The following is a 16,808-nucleotide window of genomic DNA, read 5'->3' as shown; positions in this document are numbered from 1 at the left end:
CGCGCACTCTAACGAGATCAATGGACCTGTCTCTATGGGTTACTTAAGCACGCTATCGGTCACGTACCGGGTGTACCGAATAGTGAGTCATACGAGACCGACTCAACAAAACAAAGATGCCACAACATATTAGAAACTATTGTAAATCGATTCACAACTTTCGAATAAAGCTTCGAAGAACACGATGACTAACCATTAACGTTTGACGACGAGTGTCTTCCTAACGGTCACATCAAACTGAAATATCCGGAATTGAATTTTAAAATATCCAATATACTTTTTCGTCTGGAAATATTATTATCGTATTACGATCGACGAAATTAATTTTACGTCGAACGGAACGCGCCGGGTCGCTACGTAGTTAATGAGTCCCCTCGCCGCACTAATTTCATTTAATTGAACGCCGATCCAATGTCGCGCGGTCTCGTGTAAACACTGGCCCAAGGACGGAAATTAACTCAAAGGACCAGATTTTTACGGGCGTAATCTAGCAAACAAGATATCGCCAGCTTCCTGATACGAGTCTCGCGCTGCTTCTACCGCGGGGACATTAATCGCTGTGGCCGTTTTTGCCGCGCGCGTCTTCATTACGTCCCCACCCCGGGCGTAACTTCGGAAGCATGCAATCCGCCTTAATTCCGCCCCGGTCGGCCGAGTAAAACTGCTAAATGATCGAGTCTTAGTTAGCGAAACGATCCGATTCGAGAAAGTAATCGCTTCGATTAGAAGGTCCGCTGAATTCGTCCCGAGTTGCGACAGCAAGTCGATGCTCCGCGCATCGTTTCTGCCGCGCGATAACGACGTGTTTACTTTTTTCCTCGTTTCGAATCAGTTTCAAAAATACTGCTCCTTCGTTTTTATCTCGATCGCATGATTCGCTTTTTGCTATCAGGCTAATACCGGGCTTTTTTTGCGGACGTTTGTGAAATATGAATGGCCAACAAATGCTTTACGCGACGATGGAGAAGAGATAATTAAAACGGTTGCCTAAATATTTTGAACGGCAAAGGTGAAATTAATTTCGAATATACTTTCGAAGTATATAGTTTTTAAAGGAAAGAATCTTTGGCATTAAGGAAGTCATTCTGTTTCCGCGAATCGACGCTTAGACTTCAGACAGGTCAAATGTTAATCGCCATATTTTCCCGCGCTCGATTTTCCTTAAGATACCGGTTCCGATCAGCACCGGCGAACGATCCAACGGAATCTTCTGCCGAGCGAAAGGTCGCCCGAGACATTAATTTGCATGAAAGCGACAGGCGATGAACAATTCGCCCGAGGATCGTTCCGGCCGAACGACATTTCGACGCGCGCATTCTCAGGACGAAAAACAGACACGGCGGCTGCTGATAAATCGTCGAAATTGTGCGAACCGGGCGAGCAAATATTGAGCGGTAAACTGTGATCAACTTTCCCCTCTTGAAAATGGTATTTTCGAAACCGTTCTTGTTTTTTTTATCTCTGCACGCGATGTTCGTTTCGAAACGGTCTACACTTTCTGCGCCAAAACTTATCCGAAGCTAACCGAATTTTGGTTAAGTTTTTTTTATTATAAAACATTGCACACTTCAAGTTTCTGGTCACTTCGTTTTTAATAAACATTTCTGGGCGGAAAGTGTGAAGTGTGAAAGTGTGGAATCCCTCGTTCTTCGTCTCAATTCGACTAGTCTTTATTGTACACCCTGTACAATGCTTAAACGGTTACCTTTCGAAAGTAAAATTCCTCAAACGTTCTTTTCTTTTATTACACCTCGTACGATGATCCTCTCTTTCAAAACACGAAGTCTCATAAGTCTAATAATTCCATTGCTAGTGTTAACACCAGAACAACCGAGCGTTTAGTACGATTAACACGCAATCCTTATAAAAATGGTAAGAATCCATTTTTTTTTAATTTCTTCGCGTATTCATTATAATTCAAGTGAAACTATATATTTCTCAAATCATTTCCGATATTCAACGCTTCAAAGATCTCGATAATCTCCGAAAAATGGCACCGGCCATTTTGTCGGGCGCGGCAGTTCCAGCGTTAACTCGGAAATATCGAATTCCTGTTCGAAAAAGTTCGACTACCCGTTCGATACTCACGCGGACCTTTGTTAAAGTCAAACGAATCGTGTTTGTACAAGTGCTACGCGCAGATTATCGTTGTTCTAACAGTTAACCGTCGTTTAGAGAGCACTCGACGATCGAAAAATCATTTGGAAAAACAGAGGAGCGCGCCGGTCAAGATAATTCAAACGTTCGCCGCTATCGTCGAGCGTTTATCTGTCCCGATTCCGGTCGCGTGAACCGCCCTTAAATACGAAACGCGGCTAGCGCATGCAGTATAACACGTTTCCCTACCCGCATTCGGCTTCCAGCTAACAGAGCCGGTATCATCATCAACGCCGGTTTCACATTCGCGTTAAAAGCCTACGCGATATACAGCGTGACTCAACGCGGAAAGTATTCCCATCCTGGCTACAATAATACCATCAGGACTTTCACAACCCGTCGATGACTGTGACTCGTGCCTGAGCAACGCGAGATAACTAAGAAACATTTTTTGAACGAACGTTCGATTAACCCCTTGAGAATCCGCCTTAATACTAGAACTACCAGATGGATGAAAATTACTTATTCCTGATTTCTTCTTTTGCAATCATTGAAAGCGTACGGATATTCCCGCGAGAAGTGGTTAACGAAACTGATTCGGTAATAGCAAAGCTGAGATACAAGTTAATTGAAGTCTTAATAAACGCACGCTTGTGGTTATTAGAAAGAAGTTTGTAAAAAGTTTAAGTGATCAAATCGAAATACTTGTATTAATCTATACCACTAATTTCAAGTTAGTTTGTTTTAACCTTTTGCACTAGAGAAGTGACTCAGTCACCATTCGATCCGATACAACAAAATTACAAAGTGTTATATATAATATTCATTTTTTTCAAATGTAATATTTCTCAGTAGTTGCTTTCAAATACTCTACGTCTCATCGGAAAGTGTCGAATATTTCCAATGAAAAGCCTCCGAGTACAAAAGGTTAAATAAAACACCTATTACTTAAATTATCTATAGTTAAATCAGTTTCAAACATTACCGCCTATACCTCGTCAGAAAATGTTGAATATTTCCATTGAAAAATTTTCTACTGCAAAGGGTTAATAATTACAGTCTCAATTAATAATCATTTGAATGTAAGACACATTGGATTATACCAATATGTCCCACGCGCGGTAAACGAAGGATCACGTGAGCCGGGCGTGAATAAAATTTCGTTTCAATATTCGGCCGGGGTTTAAAAGTCATATAGGAGCCGGGCGTAAAGGGGTTAAGCGAGGCGCACGGTCACAGATGGGACCGGCAGCAGACGCGACAAGTGGTCGCGCCGCCCGTATGCCGTTACGCATAATCAAATCCACCGAAAAAAAAGGTCGGCCGGTATCGGTGCGGGTTGTTTTTACGTGAGCCGCGAAGGGGGTCAGTCCCTTTCGCGATAATAAATCCGTCGTGTGCAATGGAAACGCACCAGATGGAACGGGGCACCGGCTCAATGTGACCGACTTGTTAGATGCACGCGCGTACACGTGCACCGGATTGCGGCACGGTATGCGTCGGCGGCGTTCGTTTCGGAAAAATCGACAGAAAGAGAGAAAGAGAGAAGCGAACGGATAGGAAGAAAGAAGAGACGAGCGGGAATGCTTACCAGCGAAGACGGTATCACGGTGCGCGGTTCCGATCGAGCTAACGGGAGGAACAATCACCCCGAACGTACGGGAAAAAATTGCACAAATATCCTGAGCGTAACAATAAGGCCACAGCACTAATCGAACGGAGCCCGCACTGTACCATACGACGCACTGTTAGCTGCCGAGGCGCCAATGAACATGCAGGAAATCGGGACAGCGGGATCGATAGCCAACACCCGTGCACCTACGAGCGTGTCGGGCCACCAATAGGGAAGGTCCCGCGACCGCGGAACCAAGCTCTCTCCCGGCAACGCAAGCTTTCGAGCCGCAGCTTTTTCTGGTGACCTTCGATCGGTAAAGTCGACTTCCCGTCGGGGAAAAGACGGAACGATACGCGCGCGTTCACGTCCTACGCGTAAATGCGCGATCGCCGGCACGTGCTGCCCGAACGAACCTATTCTATTCCCGTTCCTCGACCAATCAACGTGGACCACCTGTTACCAGCGTACTGTGCTGGCTACCGCGGAACGGGGAGAGACGGCTGCGCGCGCAGCCGACCGCTTTGCCGCTCAATCATGGCGTCGGTTGGTTTGAAATCGTGTGCCGCGGCTGCTTCGCGTGAGCATTTTTTGAATTTTATCGGATCGTGGATCGTATTCTGGGGGAGATATCGGTTGTAAGTATGAAGCTTGAGAATATCAGGGAGTTTATATTAATAGCTTTTAATACGGGTATGGTGGTTGTAGAGTCATTGGGCTGTTGAGATTCTTTTTTGGGTTATATTTTTTTGTATTGCTTAATTGGTAAGCTTTGATAGGTTGTTTGTTGAATGTAGATGTAATTGCGAGGATATTTTGATAGTTAGGGGAATTGTGGTGGGATGTATGTGTGGGATAGGTATAGAAGGGAATATGTATTTTTCTATGTGTGTGTGAATGTGGTTGCGTCCGTTGCTACTTTGTGAGTAACTCTGAGGAATGTCTTTTCAAATGGAGATCGATCAACCCGGATAGGACTTCTTCCTTTTTCTTTGGGAGTAATCGTGAGTGCAATTATTTTCTTTTAATCTCTTTCATTATTCTATTTGGAATACTTGGTTGAATGGTTGAAAGTAAACCAGGAATGAAATGGATTGATAACGGAAAATGGCGAGGTGAATGCTTGTAACAGAATTTAAAGGTAGGGTTACATAATCAATCGTATTATATGTACAAATGTTTGGATAAACATTTGAATTCTACCGAATTTCTATTAGTAGAATTAGATAGTTATATGTATAAGATTATTCGCATTTTCGTTGGTATCTAACCTGAACGCAGTTTGCGGTAACGACTGTTCAAAGGCGGGAAGATTCAAAAATTCAAAATGGATTACCATGCAGTTCCTATGTATACCTTTGTGTAATACACGTTGTACTGAAAGGTGTACAAATAATTATGTTCAATTATTGGTTTCTAAAGGATATAATTACATTTATTAATAATTTCATTACATTCATATAGAATTTATAGTACATAGTTGATGAACTACCAATATGTAATACACACAGAAAGCATAATCTTCATAGCTTAAGGTGCAATAAGCAAATAAAGTAGGAAAATATATGTAATGAAACAAAATGTGACATTTTATGTACACAATATTAACAGTTAGCATTCAACTTTTACATATGATGTGGACAATCCGTACTTGATAGGTAGCTCAGGTTAATATCTAATTATTAAGGAACTTACCAGCAATTTGAAGTTTGTAATTTGTTTTTTTTTTTAAAGCAAAAGCAGCACTGTGATCACACCATGTTCAAGATGGTGATTGCAGTTTAAGTTTTTCCATTATTTGGTAACATAGTCATCGCAAACCTTTTACTTCATTGATAAATTAAATTAGCAAGGTTTACTGCTATGCTGTGTTGCTACTGTTTGATTAACATATATAATCACAAATAATGTTAGGATTCAAACTTGTTTAAAAATAAAAGCACGCCGAGACGAATCATTAAATTCACATAAATGCGTTTATTTGTAGTGGTAATATATGGTTTTTAAAGGTTACGTTCATACCACGAATGCACTACAAAAATAATTTTCTCTAATATGAGGTAAATTTTGAAGCAAATTCTTTATTTAAGAATTATGTTGTACATCACGCCATTTTTGTGCCCACGCCAGTAAAAAATATTCTCTTTTTTAACCAATCATATAGTTTATCTTGTACCAACCTCTATATACTTTTTTTTGTTTTATCAGGTACAATACAAGGCCGAACAATATATCATTATGTAATCTTTGTTCTCTGACGATATACTATTCAATGATATATCTTTAGTGAGTAGGTGAGGATCCGTGTACAAATTAACTCTCACAAGTTTAAGCAAGTGAGTCTTTATTTAACCAGAGACCGCGAGGGCTTCTTGTCAAAACTCTTGACTATTCTTTTAACTCTGACTGACTGTCCGTTCGTGATGACTGTCTTTTCATCCTTGCTTCACTGGAAGCTATATATCTTTAACAATACCCGTTTTATCAATTTTTACGTTTCTGTATAGCTTAATATAGTGTTTCAATTCATAACATACAATAAAATAAAATACTTCGTAATATAAGCATTATAAAACAATACAAATTAGGAGTCTGAAGAAAACTTAACGTTTTGCAAGAATTTACATAGTACTTTAACAAATACTCCATTCCCTTGAAAATTATGCTATACATGTAGTTAAAAAAAATAATCTTTCTCATAAATCATACAAGTGATTAATTAAGCATAACATTAAGTAAACATTTCTGGCATTAATAACCATACAGTTGTGATAATATCGCGAAGACGGTGCTTCGAGCTTCTTTTCGTACCACAAAACACTTAAAAAAAAAAAGAACGAAAAAAAAAAGAAGTACAACAGTCATTATACGCGACGATTAGCGTAAAATGAACTATTGAGATGATCTAAAAATAAAGAAAAACTTGTGTTTAGAACTCCTTTTTCAAAGCAGATCTTAATAACGCACTGCGCATCGATGTTACGAGTTTCTCAAGTTCTTCGACTTTCATTTTCAATATCCTGTTGTCCCGTTCCAATTCGATCGCTTTCGTCGCCATCTCGGACTCCTTCGCTTTCTTGTTCATACGAGACTTCCGCGACGCCTCGTTGTTCTTTTCCCTGGACTCGCGGTAATGCACAGCGAACGATCTGTCTTCCGAGCTGGTCTCGACGCAACGTCTTCTTCCTGATTTCTCGCGTTTCCCTATCCTATTGTAGGTCTTCTCCACCTTGTGAGTGACGGATGTCCTTAGCCTTTCCGATTTACGGGAAGATACTATGGGTGATTCTGCAGCAGACGATGTTACTGTTGATGCTGCCCGTGTTTGCACGGGTTCTTGAACGGTCGACTTGTTCTCTGCTTTCACTATTTCGTACGGCTGCGGTATACTCGGGGATGAGTCAGCGGTTGACCACGGTTTCGACAACACTGATGAATCCGTTGAAACGCTGCCCTCTGGCGAACGCATTTCATCCTGCAAAATACGTATAATGCATTATAGATTATTTTACAAGACAACAGTCTGGAAATAGAAGGCGCTTTCGACACAGGCAGATGTAAATTGAGCCTGACCTCTGGCGAGAATTCGTTTCACTTTAGAATCTATAGCAAACGGTTCCATCCTTCTATGATGAACAGAGAGTGTAATTCCTAGAATTACATGAGGTCACGTGTTCATCTTACATCTTGTCTGCGATCCAAACGCAGCATTGTTTTATAAATCGACTCACATCACAAAGATATGACAACAGGTCAAATGAATCTGATCCGTTGGTCTCAACCGTGCGCAATACATCCCACGGTTCGCGTTGAGTTTCGGTAGAGTCGAACGAAGTCGGACAAGCATCGTCCAAATCAATGTCTCCTATTTGATACCTGGGTTGGTTTGATGTACTAGCGGTTGTGGTAATCTGTTTACTCCATGAGCTTGTACTTGCGCTGGATGTTGTTACTTTGGATAGCCTTAACCACGTGTTAGATGTAGTAGATTCAGCGGTACTATCTTCTCTCTCGCATTTGCTAGTTACTTTTGGTGTAGATTGCAAGCTGTGACTGTTGGTGTTGAAGTATTTGGTTGTCTCAGCACTATCCATTTTTACATTCCACTTCTCTTTATCCGCTATACTTATCAAATCTTTCAATACCCCCTCTTGTGAAGACAAAGCACTATTACCCTCGTATTTCGTACCTAGGACAGGATTACAACAGCAATAAAAAACGATCGTTGGCTAATTATTTAAGGGATCGGATAGATTTGTACTGACCTGATAGTTTAAAAGCAGGTGATTCACCTGTATGAAAATCGCAATGACCCTGGTACGTCTCCATGCACCAGCTGCTTAAATCCTGAAAGTTTTCCTCCCAAGTGGAGGACGTTGCTTTCTCCTCTTCTTTTATTTGATTCACCTTGGATTGTGGAAATACCCAGGGTTCTTTTAGCAATTCTGTTTCCATGGTTGGGGTTAACAAAGGAACTGTGTCCATCTCTGAGGGCTCTTCCATCTGTGGCTCCAATCTCACGCCACGAGAAACAGATGACAGCCGCAGCTGATGGGTGCATGGCTTGGTTACCTAAAATTTCTTTCCTTACAATTTTTTCACCAGCATCATAATACCAATTCAGTTAGATTTTGACAATACACACGTTATACACGCCTCCCTTCTCAAATGAAATGTTGCTGGCCGTTGGGCGTTCGTTAATAGGAGGGATTTTGGATACCTATAAAAATAATAACATCTGACATCCAAAACACATTATCTACCATCTACTTAACATCTCACAGATTCAATTAGCAACAGGAGGAGTCCATCATAGCCTAGCGATCAGCCCTAACACTTATCATGTTAGTTTAGATTTTATTTACTTGTCGATATGATACCAACAAATACACAGATAATAAATATCAGTAATTCAATCCTGACAGGCTTGATATAGAGTAACAACATGTTAATTTATCATGATAACCGGATTAATATTTCCCAGAAAAGATAACATCTCACATATTAAACACATCCCACCAATACTATTAAATATCATATCTTCAAATGTAATGTAGATAATATATCCATTAAAAAAAAACAAGATATCCACGCAGATAAATCTGATAAATTCCATGTCCATAGAAACTACCATCTAACACAGACTTGATCGCTTAAAAATATTAATCTTCAACATAAAATAACCGAACGAATCAAGTCATCAATAACATCTACCCGTATACAGACGTTTTCTCGTAATTGTAAACAACAATTCCCACAAAATACATAGTCATCCGTAGCGTGGGTCGTGCATTTGCAACTCACACGCTCGATTGCACTGCGGATCTCCGTGGAGTCTTTTGCAGATAAATGAAAAAAATCGTTCCCCTAGTGTCCCAAGTGCTACAGGGTCCACGGTTTAGCGACAACTGCTTTTAGTCTCGCTAATCACACATTGCCATGCGTCGTTAGTCACCGAGGTGTATCCCAAAGCGAAAAACAACAAAGACGACCGCTCGGCGAACGCAGCCGATGGCTCGCTATCAGCGGTCGGGCCGTAACAACCGATCACGTTCGCGAACGTAATAGCCACGTTTCGAGGGTACCAGTCCCCGCGTCGCTTATCGGCAGCCTCGCGTTCCGGGAAAAGAGAAAAACTAACGTTAATTTTACGCCGCTATCTAACCTTGTTACGTAACGTAAGTACAGCGGTCCGCGAGAAAATAGTCTGTAGCCGTTGTCCGCCGGCGGTGATGCGACTTTCGTCGGGCGAACGTCGGGCCGGATCAATCGGCGAATTTGCGCAGGAACCAGCCGAAAACGGCTGACGTACGTTTCAAGAGATATACGCCGCGACCGCGAACTTTCTGGAATACTATATTTACTCGCGGGCGAAATATATGTGCTGCATTCGCTCGTGCCACGTTCTCAATCGATCCGCGGCTAAACGTTGCGCAGTGTAATTCTCAAGTCATTGCCAGACGGCCCGTGCACGGGTAGACGGAATTAACGCGTTCGCTACCAGCGTCACATATTCGTGACGACCGTAATCCTATATTTTGCATAATGAAAATGAAATCGATCCTATAGACATTGTTCTTACAAAAGATAAACCGACGACATTATATTTAGTAACCCAATGGCTCGTTTCAGTTTCGCTTCTCTGATATCTTGTTTACAACGTTCGTTAGATTCAAGAAAATAATAATCGAGGAGACCGCCACCGAAATAACCGCTGGTGAACGCGTTAAATCCGATCAGCGATTATATAATCGTTATAGCCGACGGTACGTCGCCGCGTCTCGAGATTAAAAATGCCATCGGAGACAGACGCGCACACTTGGGAGGGAAGAAAACAAAATAGATCGACTATAGCTACATGCTCACCCTCCTGAGAACAATCTCCGTTGGTTTGGCTTCCACTTGGGTCGCGAGAACGAGCTGCCTTCTTGGTAGAACTGATCGGTCCCCTTGTAGTTAATACGGGTTCAAAAAGGAACGAGGTTTTCGATCGACGGAGTGTGGTTCGTGTCACTAACGAGATCGATGTTCCCGCACGTTGTGTTACCTCGGCGAGCCTTTTACGCGTAATGCGAGCTGGAGCGTCGACAGTGCCGGATTAACACGTCACGGGAGGCGCTCGAAGCTAGCCGAGCTGGTCGGCTCGGTGTGACCGTAGCGATACGACACCGCGGACCAATCCGAGCCGGGTGACCTCACCGACCGCCAATCGCTGCAGACCGAGCGCCGAAACTCGGACACGTCAGACGCAGGCACACCGGCCGCGAACCGAACCGAACGTTGTCAGTCGATAATTCCTTTCACCCTTGCCCTTTTCTTCTTTTTTCCAGACCTTCAGCCCGCCTCCAGCCCGCAGGACTCTCTCTAAATTTCCATCGCATCTCTCAATGGGAATTCCCAGCGAGCCTGACGCCGCGGGCGCAGCTTCCTGCCAAGCTTGAACCCCAGCGACGCTAAAAGTCACTAAACGAAGCTTTCCACGACCGGGGGAGCCTGCTGATCGCCGAACCGATACGATCGGCGCAAGGACGCGCGATAATGGCGAATCACGTGACGCCGATTACCGAGGAATGCGACACGTCGCGTCGCGAGAATGTTTAATTCGCGATACGCATCGATTTTAAGGAGGATCAATTGTAATTTATCACTAGACGGTGCTGGCAACCATCGTTGGTCATAGTACCTTCGGGTTACGCACGGATTTTTAACGGCGCGCGATTCTTGCGTCAGACGAGCCTTGCTTTTCGGAGGTGTGACGATTAGTCTCCGTGTACTCTGGAGAACGATAAATCTAAATGACTCGCCGTTTGGCAATCAATCACGAGATTAGCTTGATTTATGCACGGTCTTATACAACAGGGGAGATCAGACTGTGCTTTGTAACGAAATTGAATGATACGGCGGGGCTTGCGATTTTACCGGATTTTAACGGGGAAATTGAGCGTTGGCCGGCGAGGTGGGCGTCGAAACGATTCATCGAAATCGAAACAATGCACGACCGTGTTAGTTGGATGTGGATTTGTCAAGATGGCGCCCGTTTAAATTCTTCGGCGAAAAGCGAAAACGACTGGAATTTCGATTACATAAACAAAGAGGCCAATTAAATATGGCAATTAATCAATCAGGAACGGGACGTAATTCGCTGTGATACTCCGCGATGGATAAAAAAGATTCTGCGGGCCTGACGGAACGCATCGAAGTAACGCAATACTCACTGCGATTGCGAGGAACAATGAAACGTGTTTAATAAGCGAAGTTTTTTCAGTTACTGTTGAGAATAATGACGAGCCAATGCGCAGAAGGTACTAAACTGTTTAGTACAGTACCATGTTTGTATTACGTTAATGAATCTTTTCGTGGATAGACGATGAGGATTCAAGTTCCATCGACAGCACCGATCAATCGGAGCCAGAGATCGAAGAGGATGAGCCGAATTATCGTGATATCAGGATGAACAAAAACGAGGACAATTTCAACGTTAGTTTACGTTTAAGTAAGTTCTTCGAAGACGTCGAGAAGTCGAGGAAGTATTCGCTGCCAGCTACAGGCAACGATATTCGAGATGGGATTCGGTTCGAAGAAAAGATGTACAGGGTGATCCCGATAAAACTGGACGAAAAGATACCCGAATTGAGGAAGCTGATCAACTCAAACTAGAAAGACCAAAAACATAGAACACTGAATCCGATCGAACGGATCGGCGGGATATTATCGAAATACATTTTATTAATAAAAAAAGAGAAAACAACCGTTTGTTAAAGTTTTTTACAATACAAAGTGAAAAACAGCGTTGCAGGCTTGATCGAATGTACAGATTCGCGGTGTTCCCGAATCGTCGTTGATTTTGATTTTCCCCGAAGTTCTAACTACAAAGTCGGATCGGAGTTAATTGGCCGCTCGAGGTCGCCTCCTCCGTGCGTTCGACGTGACGATCGCCAATTAACTTCAACCCGGGAATCTCCGACAAACCTAGCTCGAACAACAATCTCGCCATTTGTACACCCGAGGTTTAAATTAAAAAAAAAAGAAGAGGGGGGAGAGAAGAAAACGGAAAGAATAGAGAATAAGAAATTCCAAATTCGAACGTGCCCCTCTCGACCCGGTCCGGGGGCCGACGTTTCCGCGCGCCTACGTGGAATATTATTTTACAGCGTGCGATACGAGTGTCTACAGTAACAAAATATAAATTCGCTTACGTATTAGGGTAGTATTAACATACCATGCACACACGTGGTCTCTCTCGTTCGCACCGTTAATCGTAGGAGTTAATTAATATAATAAAGTCCTTACACGGCTAGACGGTATTAAATTACAAAAAATTACAACCTCGCACGTAGTCTTTTCATGAAAACCGTGACGCGTGAGCTGCGTTCTCTCTCACACACGCACTCTCTCTTGCTCTCTTACTCTTTGTCGCGCATTCATTCACTCGGTCTCTCACTCATTCGAATTTCACTGGGCGTTCAATCGACCGACAGATGCCGAAACAATGATCCACGATGGATCATCGTTCCAGGACTCGGTTGGTTAACCGTCGATTAACACGCGCCATTTTTTTCGTAAGTGTAAATACACGACCGGAACGCGAGCATCCGAGACATCGCGGTCGCGAAACGTCTCGTTCCGCGAGAAACCGCCGCGATTCCCTGTATACACGCTATCGGTACAACACCTTCGTCTCGGGAATAATAAATAATTAGATTCGACGGTTGGAGCAACGGTCCCCGTTGTTGGGCACACCGGGGACGTTGATAAATTTTATTTTATATTCTACGCTGGTAGAACGTCGCCGCTCGTCGCCGTCACTGACCCTCGCTATCACTGTCGCTTTTGTCTGAAACAGAATGTTTATTGGCGTCACTTCTTGTACCCATCTGAAACGGCTATAGTCGGATGGAAATCATCTTTAGTCGCTCAAGGTCACGTCCCCACCTTTTTTGCCAGGGTACGCGTGACGCTTCAGTCTGTCGTACAGATCGTCTTTCGTGCCATAAATACTGGCGTTCGAACGAGCGAGACTGTTCATTTTACCATTGTGCAGACTCTCTGGAAAATATAAAAAAACACACCGGTTGTTAATCATCTCTCTCTAATAAATTTGGAATAGGGTAGACAGAGGTGAATCGTATCATTTTTTATGTGACATAGGAATAAACATACTTGAATATTAGCAACCAGTAATGAGAAAGAATCTTTAAATCTTTCTTACGCGGTGGAGAAACGAAAAGTGAGGAATATACTTTGTAATATAACAAGCATGAAGTGGATTCTTCTTTTGATTCGATTCGCCCTCTGCTCCGATTCTTCTTACTCCATCTAACATATCCCACCGAATTTCATTGCCTCACCTTTCATGTAAGTCTCGTTATAGAAGTTAGGCATTTCCCACCCGTCTTCTTCGTCGTCGTAATAATGAGCGTAGGTGCTATGATGGGACGGCGCGATGGACTCCGCGTACGGTGTTGGTGCACCGTAATAGAAGTTCACTTGCGAACCGTTCTGATCCGTTGCTGGTGTCAGCATCTTCTTCGGTTCCTTCTTGCGAGAAGCTCTGTGGACGAAGCGGAAAAATGAGAAACCGTTCCTACGGAGTGAAGCATCACTCGAAGAATCAAGCATACTGACCTGACGCAGATCATCCACACCAAGAGGACGACGAAGATGATCAGGATAACACCACCAGCGATGCCACCGGTGATATAGAAGAACTCGGACTTCTCCGTGCACCGTTTGCCAGTGAAGCTGCCGCTACACCTGCACGACGGCTGTCCACGCGAATCCTTCAGGCACACTCCCTCGTTATCGCAGTAGCCCATGCAGACGTCGGTGCACTCGGTACCGGTGCCATTGTAGCCCGGCTTGCACTCGCACTTGAAGTCACTGGTTTCCGGTATCAGCAGGCAATAGGCGTTCGCATCGCAGTGCATCTCTGCGTCACTGGTTTCGCAGGGATTGGTGCAGTCAGACTTGCTGGTCTGTTGAGAAAGACAAGAAGTTTGGGAATAAGAGAGAAGAAATTGATCAAGTGAGATATCCTAGCAAGTCTTATAAGAATATTTACCGCCGCTGTTCCCTTGGTGCTAGTGTTCGGTGGACAAGGGATGCAGAATGTTTGCTGCGGCTCGGACTGGTACATGCCCTTCTTGCACTGCATACATTCGTTCAAAGTTCCGTTCAGGTAGGTGCCAGGATCGCAGACAGGAAGAGAGCACTCTTCTATCGACGCTGATCCCATGTTCGGTGTAGTTCTGCCAGTCGGACAAGCCTGGCAGGCAGCTTGGACACCTTGAGTACGGTAGCTACCGCGAGGACAAGGCTCGCACTTGCCCTCTACTGCTAACTGTTGTCCTGATCCGCATTCATCTCTGCACTCCTCGCGGGACACAGCTTCAGCTGTTCTGGTGGTCTTGCCTAGCCCGCACAGTAGACAAGAGAAGCTTCCCTCGTTGGGTTGGTAGAAACCGTGACCGCAGCTGCGACAGAGGCCAGCCACGTCGTCGTAGTACTTCCCAGCTGGGCAACGTTCCTTGCAGTCAGCTGCGCTTCGGGCACCTGGACCCACTGTTACGCTGGGGCGACCGGCGATCACAGGACAGGAGCTGCACTTCAGTTGGCCTGACTCGCTTTGATAGCTACCGACTGGACAGGATAGGCACTGCTTCGTCTCTTCGTCGTAGAAGGTTCCCACGGCGCAGGGTACTGGAAATAAAGATAGAAGAGTTGAGTATGAATGATGGAATACAAGGGGATGTCTCTCTTGGATGTAGACATTTCAACATGGCTCACCGCAATCTGGCGCCATCACCACTTGCCCAACCGGACAGTCATAATCGGACTCTAATGTCAGGGATGCTGGGTCGGGCACTGTGTTCGGCAAAATGTCGTGCACGTCGAATTGGTCCTCTTCCAGGATCAGTCTTTCCAATAGCGTTTGGACTGTCGCTCTCTCGTTCGAGTTAGCGTTCAGAATCGGGTCGCTATAAAGAATGAAACACTGTTAGCGGATTGGGTAATCGCTGGGTCATCTATTGCAGCGATAGGTAAAGAAGAGTATGCGCAAATATGTACAGCCGTTATCTTTAGGCGAAGGCAACCAGGCAGCCTTTCCATCGGATCCTCAGTAAGACCTTATCGACACCTATTAATTACGTAACCTATGTAACGCTTAAGATTCAATCCTGGAATTCTAATATATGTATAACAGGTCTAGTACCGAACGTCGTTGTATAATAGTTCGACGGTTTGTTACAATCGACAACCCGAGCTGTCCGGTAGCAAAGAAGTTAGAGGATGTTACGACGAACAGATGTACGGGAACGTGTCTCGAAATGTTAAACGAACAACTCGGTTTCCAGTCAGGCGTTATACAGTTCGCGGTTACATTGTTATTTTCCTATTCATTCGCTGGTACCATGTTTAGTACCCGCATGATCGCGTCCCATTTACACTAGTCGGTCATGTGTGAACAGTTAGTAACAACGTGCATACCAGTCAGTTAGGATCGGTTTATCAGTTTGTCAGGTAATCGTACATTAATTGTAGCCAGGCTCCTTTCATCTTGTCATCGATGAAGTGATAACTTATTATAATCGACATTGGTCAACGTCGTTCTACTACACTCACGCGGAGAAAACTTTTTGTTACCCGTCAGAATTTCTTGTTAGTTCAGACTCATAGACGAGATCGTGTCCGAATCGTTTGCGAGAAGGATGTTTAATTTTTTAGTGATTTTTTATATCGAACAAGTACAGGTAGTAAGACATACAGATGTCACGTGAATTATAGAGAAATTTACATCGTGCCAATCACACCCCCCAACATTGACAGAGCAACAAAGTTGATTTTTCTCCGTGTGCGTCTCATGCATCTAAAAATGGTATGTTCATGATCACAAGTGGATTTATAAATGTGAGAGATGATGTCGGATAACACCGAGCCCCGTATGACGAGAACACATTTACAATGATGCGGTTTGCACGTGGCGTAAATCGAGCTGTCCTTACTTTATCGCTGGGAACGAGATCTCCACCTCGTAGGTATCACTGCCTTGCCGCGCTTGTCTCGTTCTACGATGAACACAAGTAACAAATTGCTCAGTAGCTAATTCACTCTGATGTATGTTGATCGAAGCTTGACCGCAGCTAATACTAGATAGCTCGGCGATTCGCCGTTGAAACTCAGGAAATTTATGCGATTGGGAGATACAGTGAAGTGTAGAGAATCGAGGGAAGTAGGATACTTACGATTCCGCTGGGACTACTGCCGAAATGATGTACGTGCCGCCATCTTCTTCGTTCGTTTCGCGGGTCGTGCGTGTACGGTGGTCGCATTGCACGTCGATGTTCAAGTCCTTGCATTCGCGTGTTCCTATTGGAAAATATGAAACGTGAAGCACTCCTATCAAGATTAACATCAGATTGAACAGTGAAAGTGTAACTTGCCTTCGAAGGAGTACGAGCAGAAGTTCCAGTCCCTGTTTAAGGAGTTCACAGCGTCTCTAACCTTTTTCTTGAGCACACCTTGGCCGGCTTCGTTGCAGAGCACCGACGTCGGGAAGTTCATTTTGATTCTGAAGACACGTTGAGCTGGTGTGGCGCCT

The 16,808-nt window shown here is 44.0% G+C and overlaps 4 protein-coding genes across 10 annotated transcripts in view; 1 reads left to right on the top strand and 3 right to left on the bottom strand.

Moving 5' to 3' along the window:
• CrebA (Cyclic-AMP response element binding protein A) overlaps nucleotides 1-4,130 on the bottom strand; it is a 45,218-nt gene extending 41,088 nt beyond the window's left edge. Inside the window, exon 1 of the mRNA XM_031982517.2 lies at nucleotides 3,689-4,130. The gene's annotated coding sequence lies outside the window, so the exon portion shown is untranslated. The remainder of the gene's footprint in view (nucleotides 1-3,688) is intronic.
• A 1,640-nt stretch (nucleotides 4,131-5,770) lies between these two features.
• On the bottom strand, nucleotides 5,771-10,311 carry LOC116429504 (uncharacterized). 3 transcript variants are annotated; one of them, XM_076370419.1, is made up of 5 exons: nucleotides 10,076-10,310; nucleotides 8,355-8,429; nucleotides 7,975-8,281; nucleotides 7,441-7,898; nucleotides 5,771-7,184 (listed from the first exon to the last, which is right to left on the bottom strand). In XM_076370419.1, the coding sequence occupies exons 3-5, from the start codon at nucleotides 8,210-8,212 to the stop codon at nucleotides 6,639-6,641; spliced, it is 1,242 nt and encodes a 413-aa protein (XP_076226534.1). In that variant the 5' UTR covers nucleotides 8,213-8,281; nucleotides 8,355-8,429; nucleotides 10,076-10,310; the 3' UTR covers nucleotides 5,771-6,638. The 3 variants fall into 3 exon arrangements, with proteins under 3 accessions (XP_076226534.1, XP_076226536.1, XP_076226537.1); XM_076370421.1 differs by lacking the exon at nucleotides 10,076-10,310 and adding an exon at nucleotides 9,014-9,347; XM_076370422.1 differs by lacking the exon at nucleotides 8,355-8,429 and having other exon boundaries at nucleotides 10,076-10,311.
• uif (sushi, von Willebrand factor type A, EGF and pentraxin domain-containing protein uif) overlaps nucleotides 10,141-16,808 on the bottom strand; it is a 61,017-nt gene continuing 54,349 nt past the window's right edge. Inside the window, exons 29-38 of one of the 5 annotated variants that reach the window (XR_012999300.1) lie at nucleotides 16,651-16,806; nucleotides 16,453-16,576; nucleotides 16,213-16,275; nucleotides 14,996-15,186; nucleotides 14,271-14,908; nucleotides 13,835-14,184; nucleotides 13,558-13,760; nucleotides 13,142-13,255; nucleotides 11,425-13,043; nucleotides 10,141-10,645 (exon numbers count right to left, since the gene is read on the bottom strand). Coding sequence is in view for 2 of the 5 variants with exons in the window: in XM_031982512.2 (XP_031838372.2) it covers nucleotides 13,012-13,043; nucleotides 13,142-13,255; nucleotides 13,558-13,760; nucleotides 13,835-14,184; nucleotides 14,271-14,908; nucleotides 14,996-15,186; nucleotides 16,213-16,275; nucleotides 16,453-16,576; nucleotides 16,651-16,806 (1,871 nt within the window). In the remaining 3 variants the exon portion in view is untranslated. Of the gene's footprint in view, nucleotides 13,044-13,141; nucleotides 13,256-13,557; nucleotides 13,761-13,834; nucleotides 14,185-14,270; nucleotides 14,909-14,995; nucleotides 15,187-16,212; nucleotides 16,276-16,452; nucleotides 16,577-16,650; nucleotides 16,807-16,808 lie in introns of all 5 variants that reach the window. The other 4 variants (XR_012999301.1, XR_012999302.1, XM_031982512.2 and 1 more) reach the window with 4 other exon arrangements.
• On the top strand, nucleotides 11,375-11,866 carry LOC116429511 (uncharacterized). The gene is made up of 2 exons (XM_076370428.1): nucleotides 11,375-11,511; nucleotides 11,574-11,866. The coding sequence occupies exons 1-2, from the start codon at nucleotides 11,490-11,492 to the stop codon at nucleotides 11,864-11,866; spliced, it is 315 nt and encodes a 104-aa protein (XP_076226543.1). The 5' UTR covers nucleotides 11,375-11,489.

The sequence above is a fragment of the Nomia melanderi genome, chromosome 1 (genome assembly GCF_051020985.1).
Source record: "Nomia melanderi isolate GNS246 chromosome 1, iyNomMela1, whole genome shotgun sequence".
Classification (NCBI taxonomy): Eukaryota; Metazoa; Arthropoda; class Insecta; order Hymenoptera; family Halictidae; genus Nomia; species Nomia melanderi.
The sequence above is the reverse complement of the archived record's forward strand: the minus strand, read 5'-3'. Positions and strand labels throughout refer to the sequence as shown.

What these genes read in the sequence shown, in the direction of transcription:
- LOC116429504 (XM_076370422.1), bottom strand. Translation starts at nt 8,212, where the DNA reads ATGGAAGAGCCCTCAGAGATGGACACAGTTCCTTTGTTAACCCCAACC. An exon ending in ACCTGCTTTTAAACTATCAG is followed by an intron (nt 7,899 to 7,974) that starts GTCAGTACAAAT and finishes ATCCTGTCCTAG; the next exon opens with GTACGAAATACGAGGGTAAT. An exon ending in TGTTGTCATATCTTTGTGAT is followed by an intron (nt 7,185 to 7,440) that starts GTGAGTCGATTT and finishes CGTATTTTGCAG; the next exon opens with GATGAAATGCGTTCGCCAGA.
- LOC116429511 (XM_076370428.1), top strand. Translation starts at nt 11,490, where the DNA reads ATGACGAGCCAATGCGCAGAAG. An exon ending in GACGAGCCAATGCGCAGAAG is followed by an intron (nt 11,512 to 11,573) that starts GTACTAAACTGT and finishes TTTCGTGGATAG; the next exon opens with ACGATGAGGATTCAAGTTCC.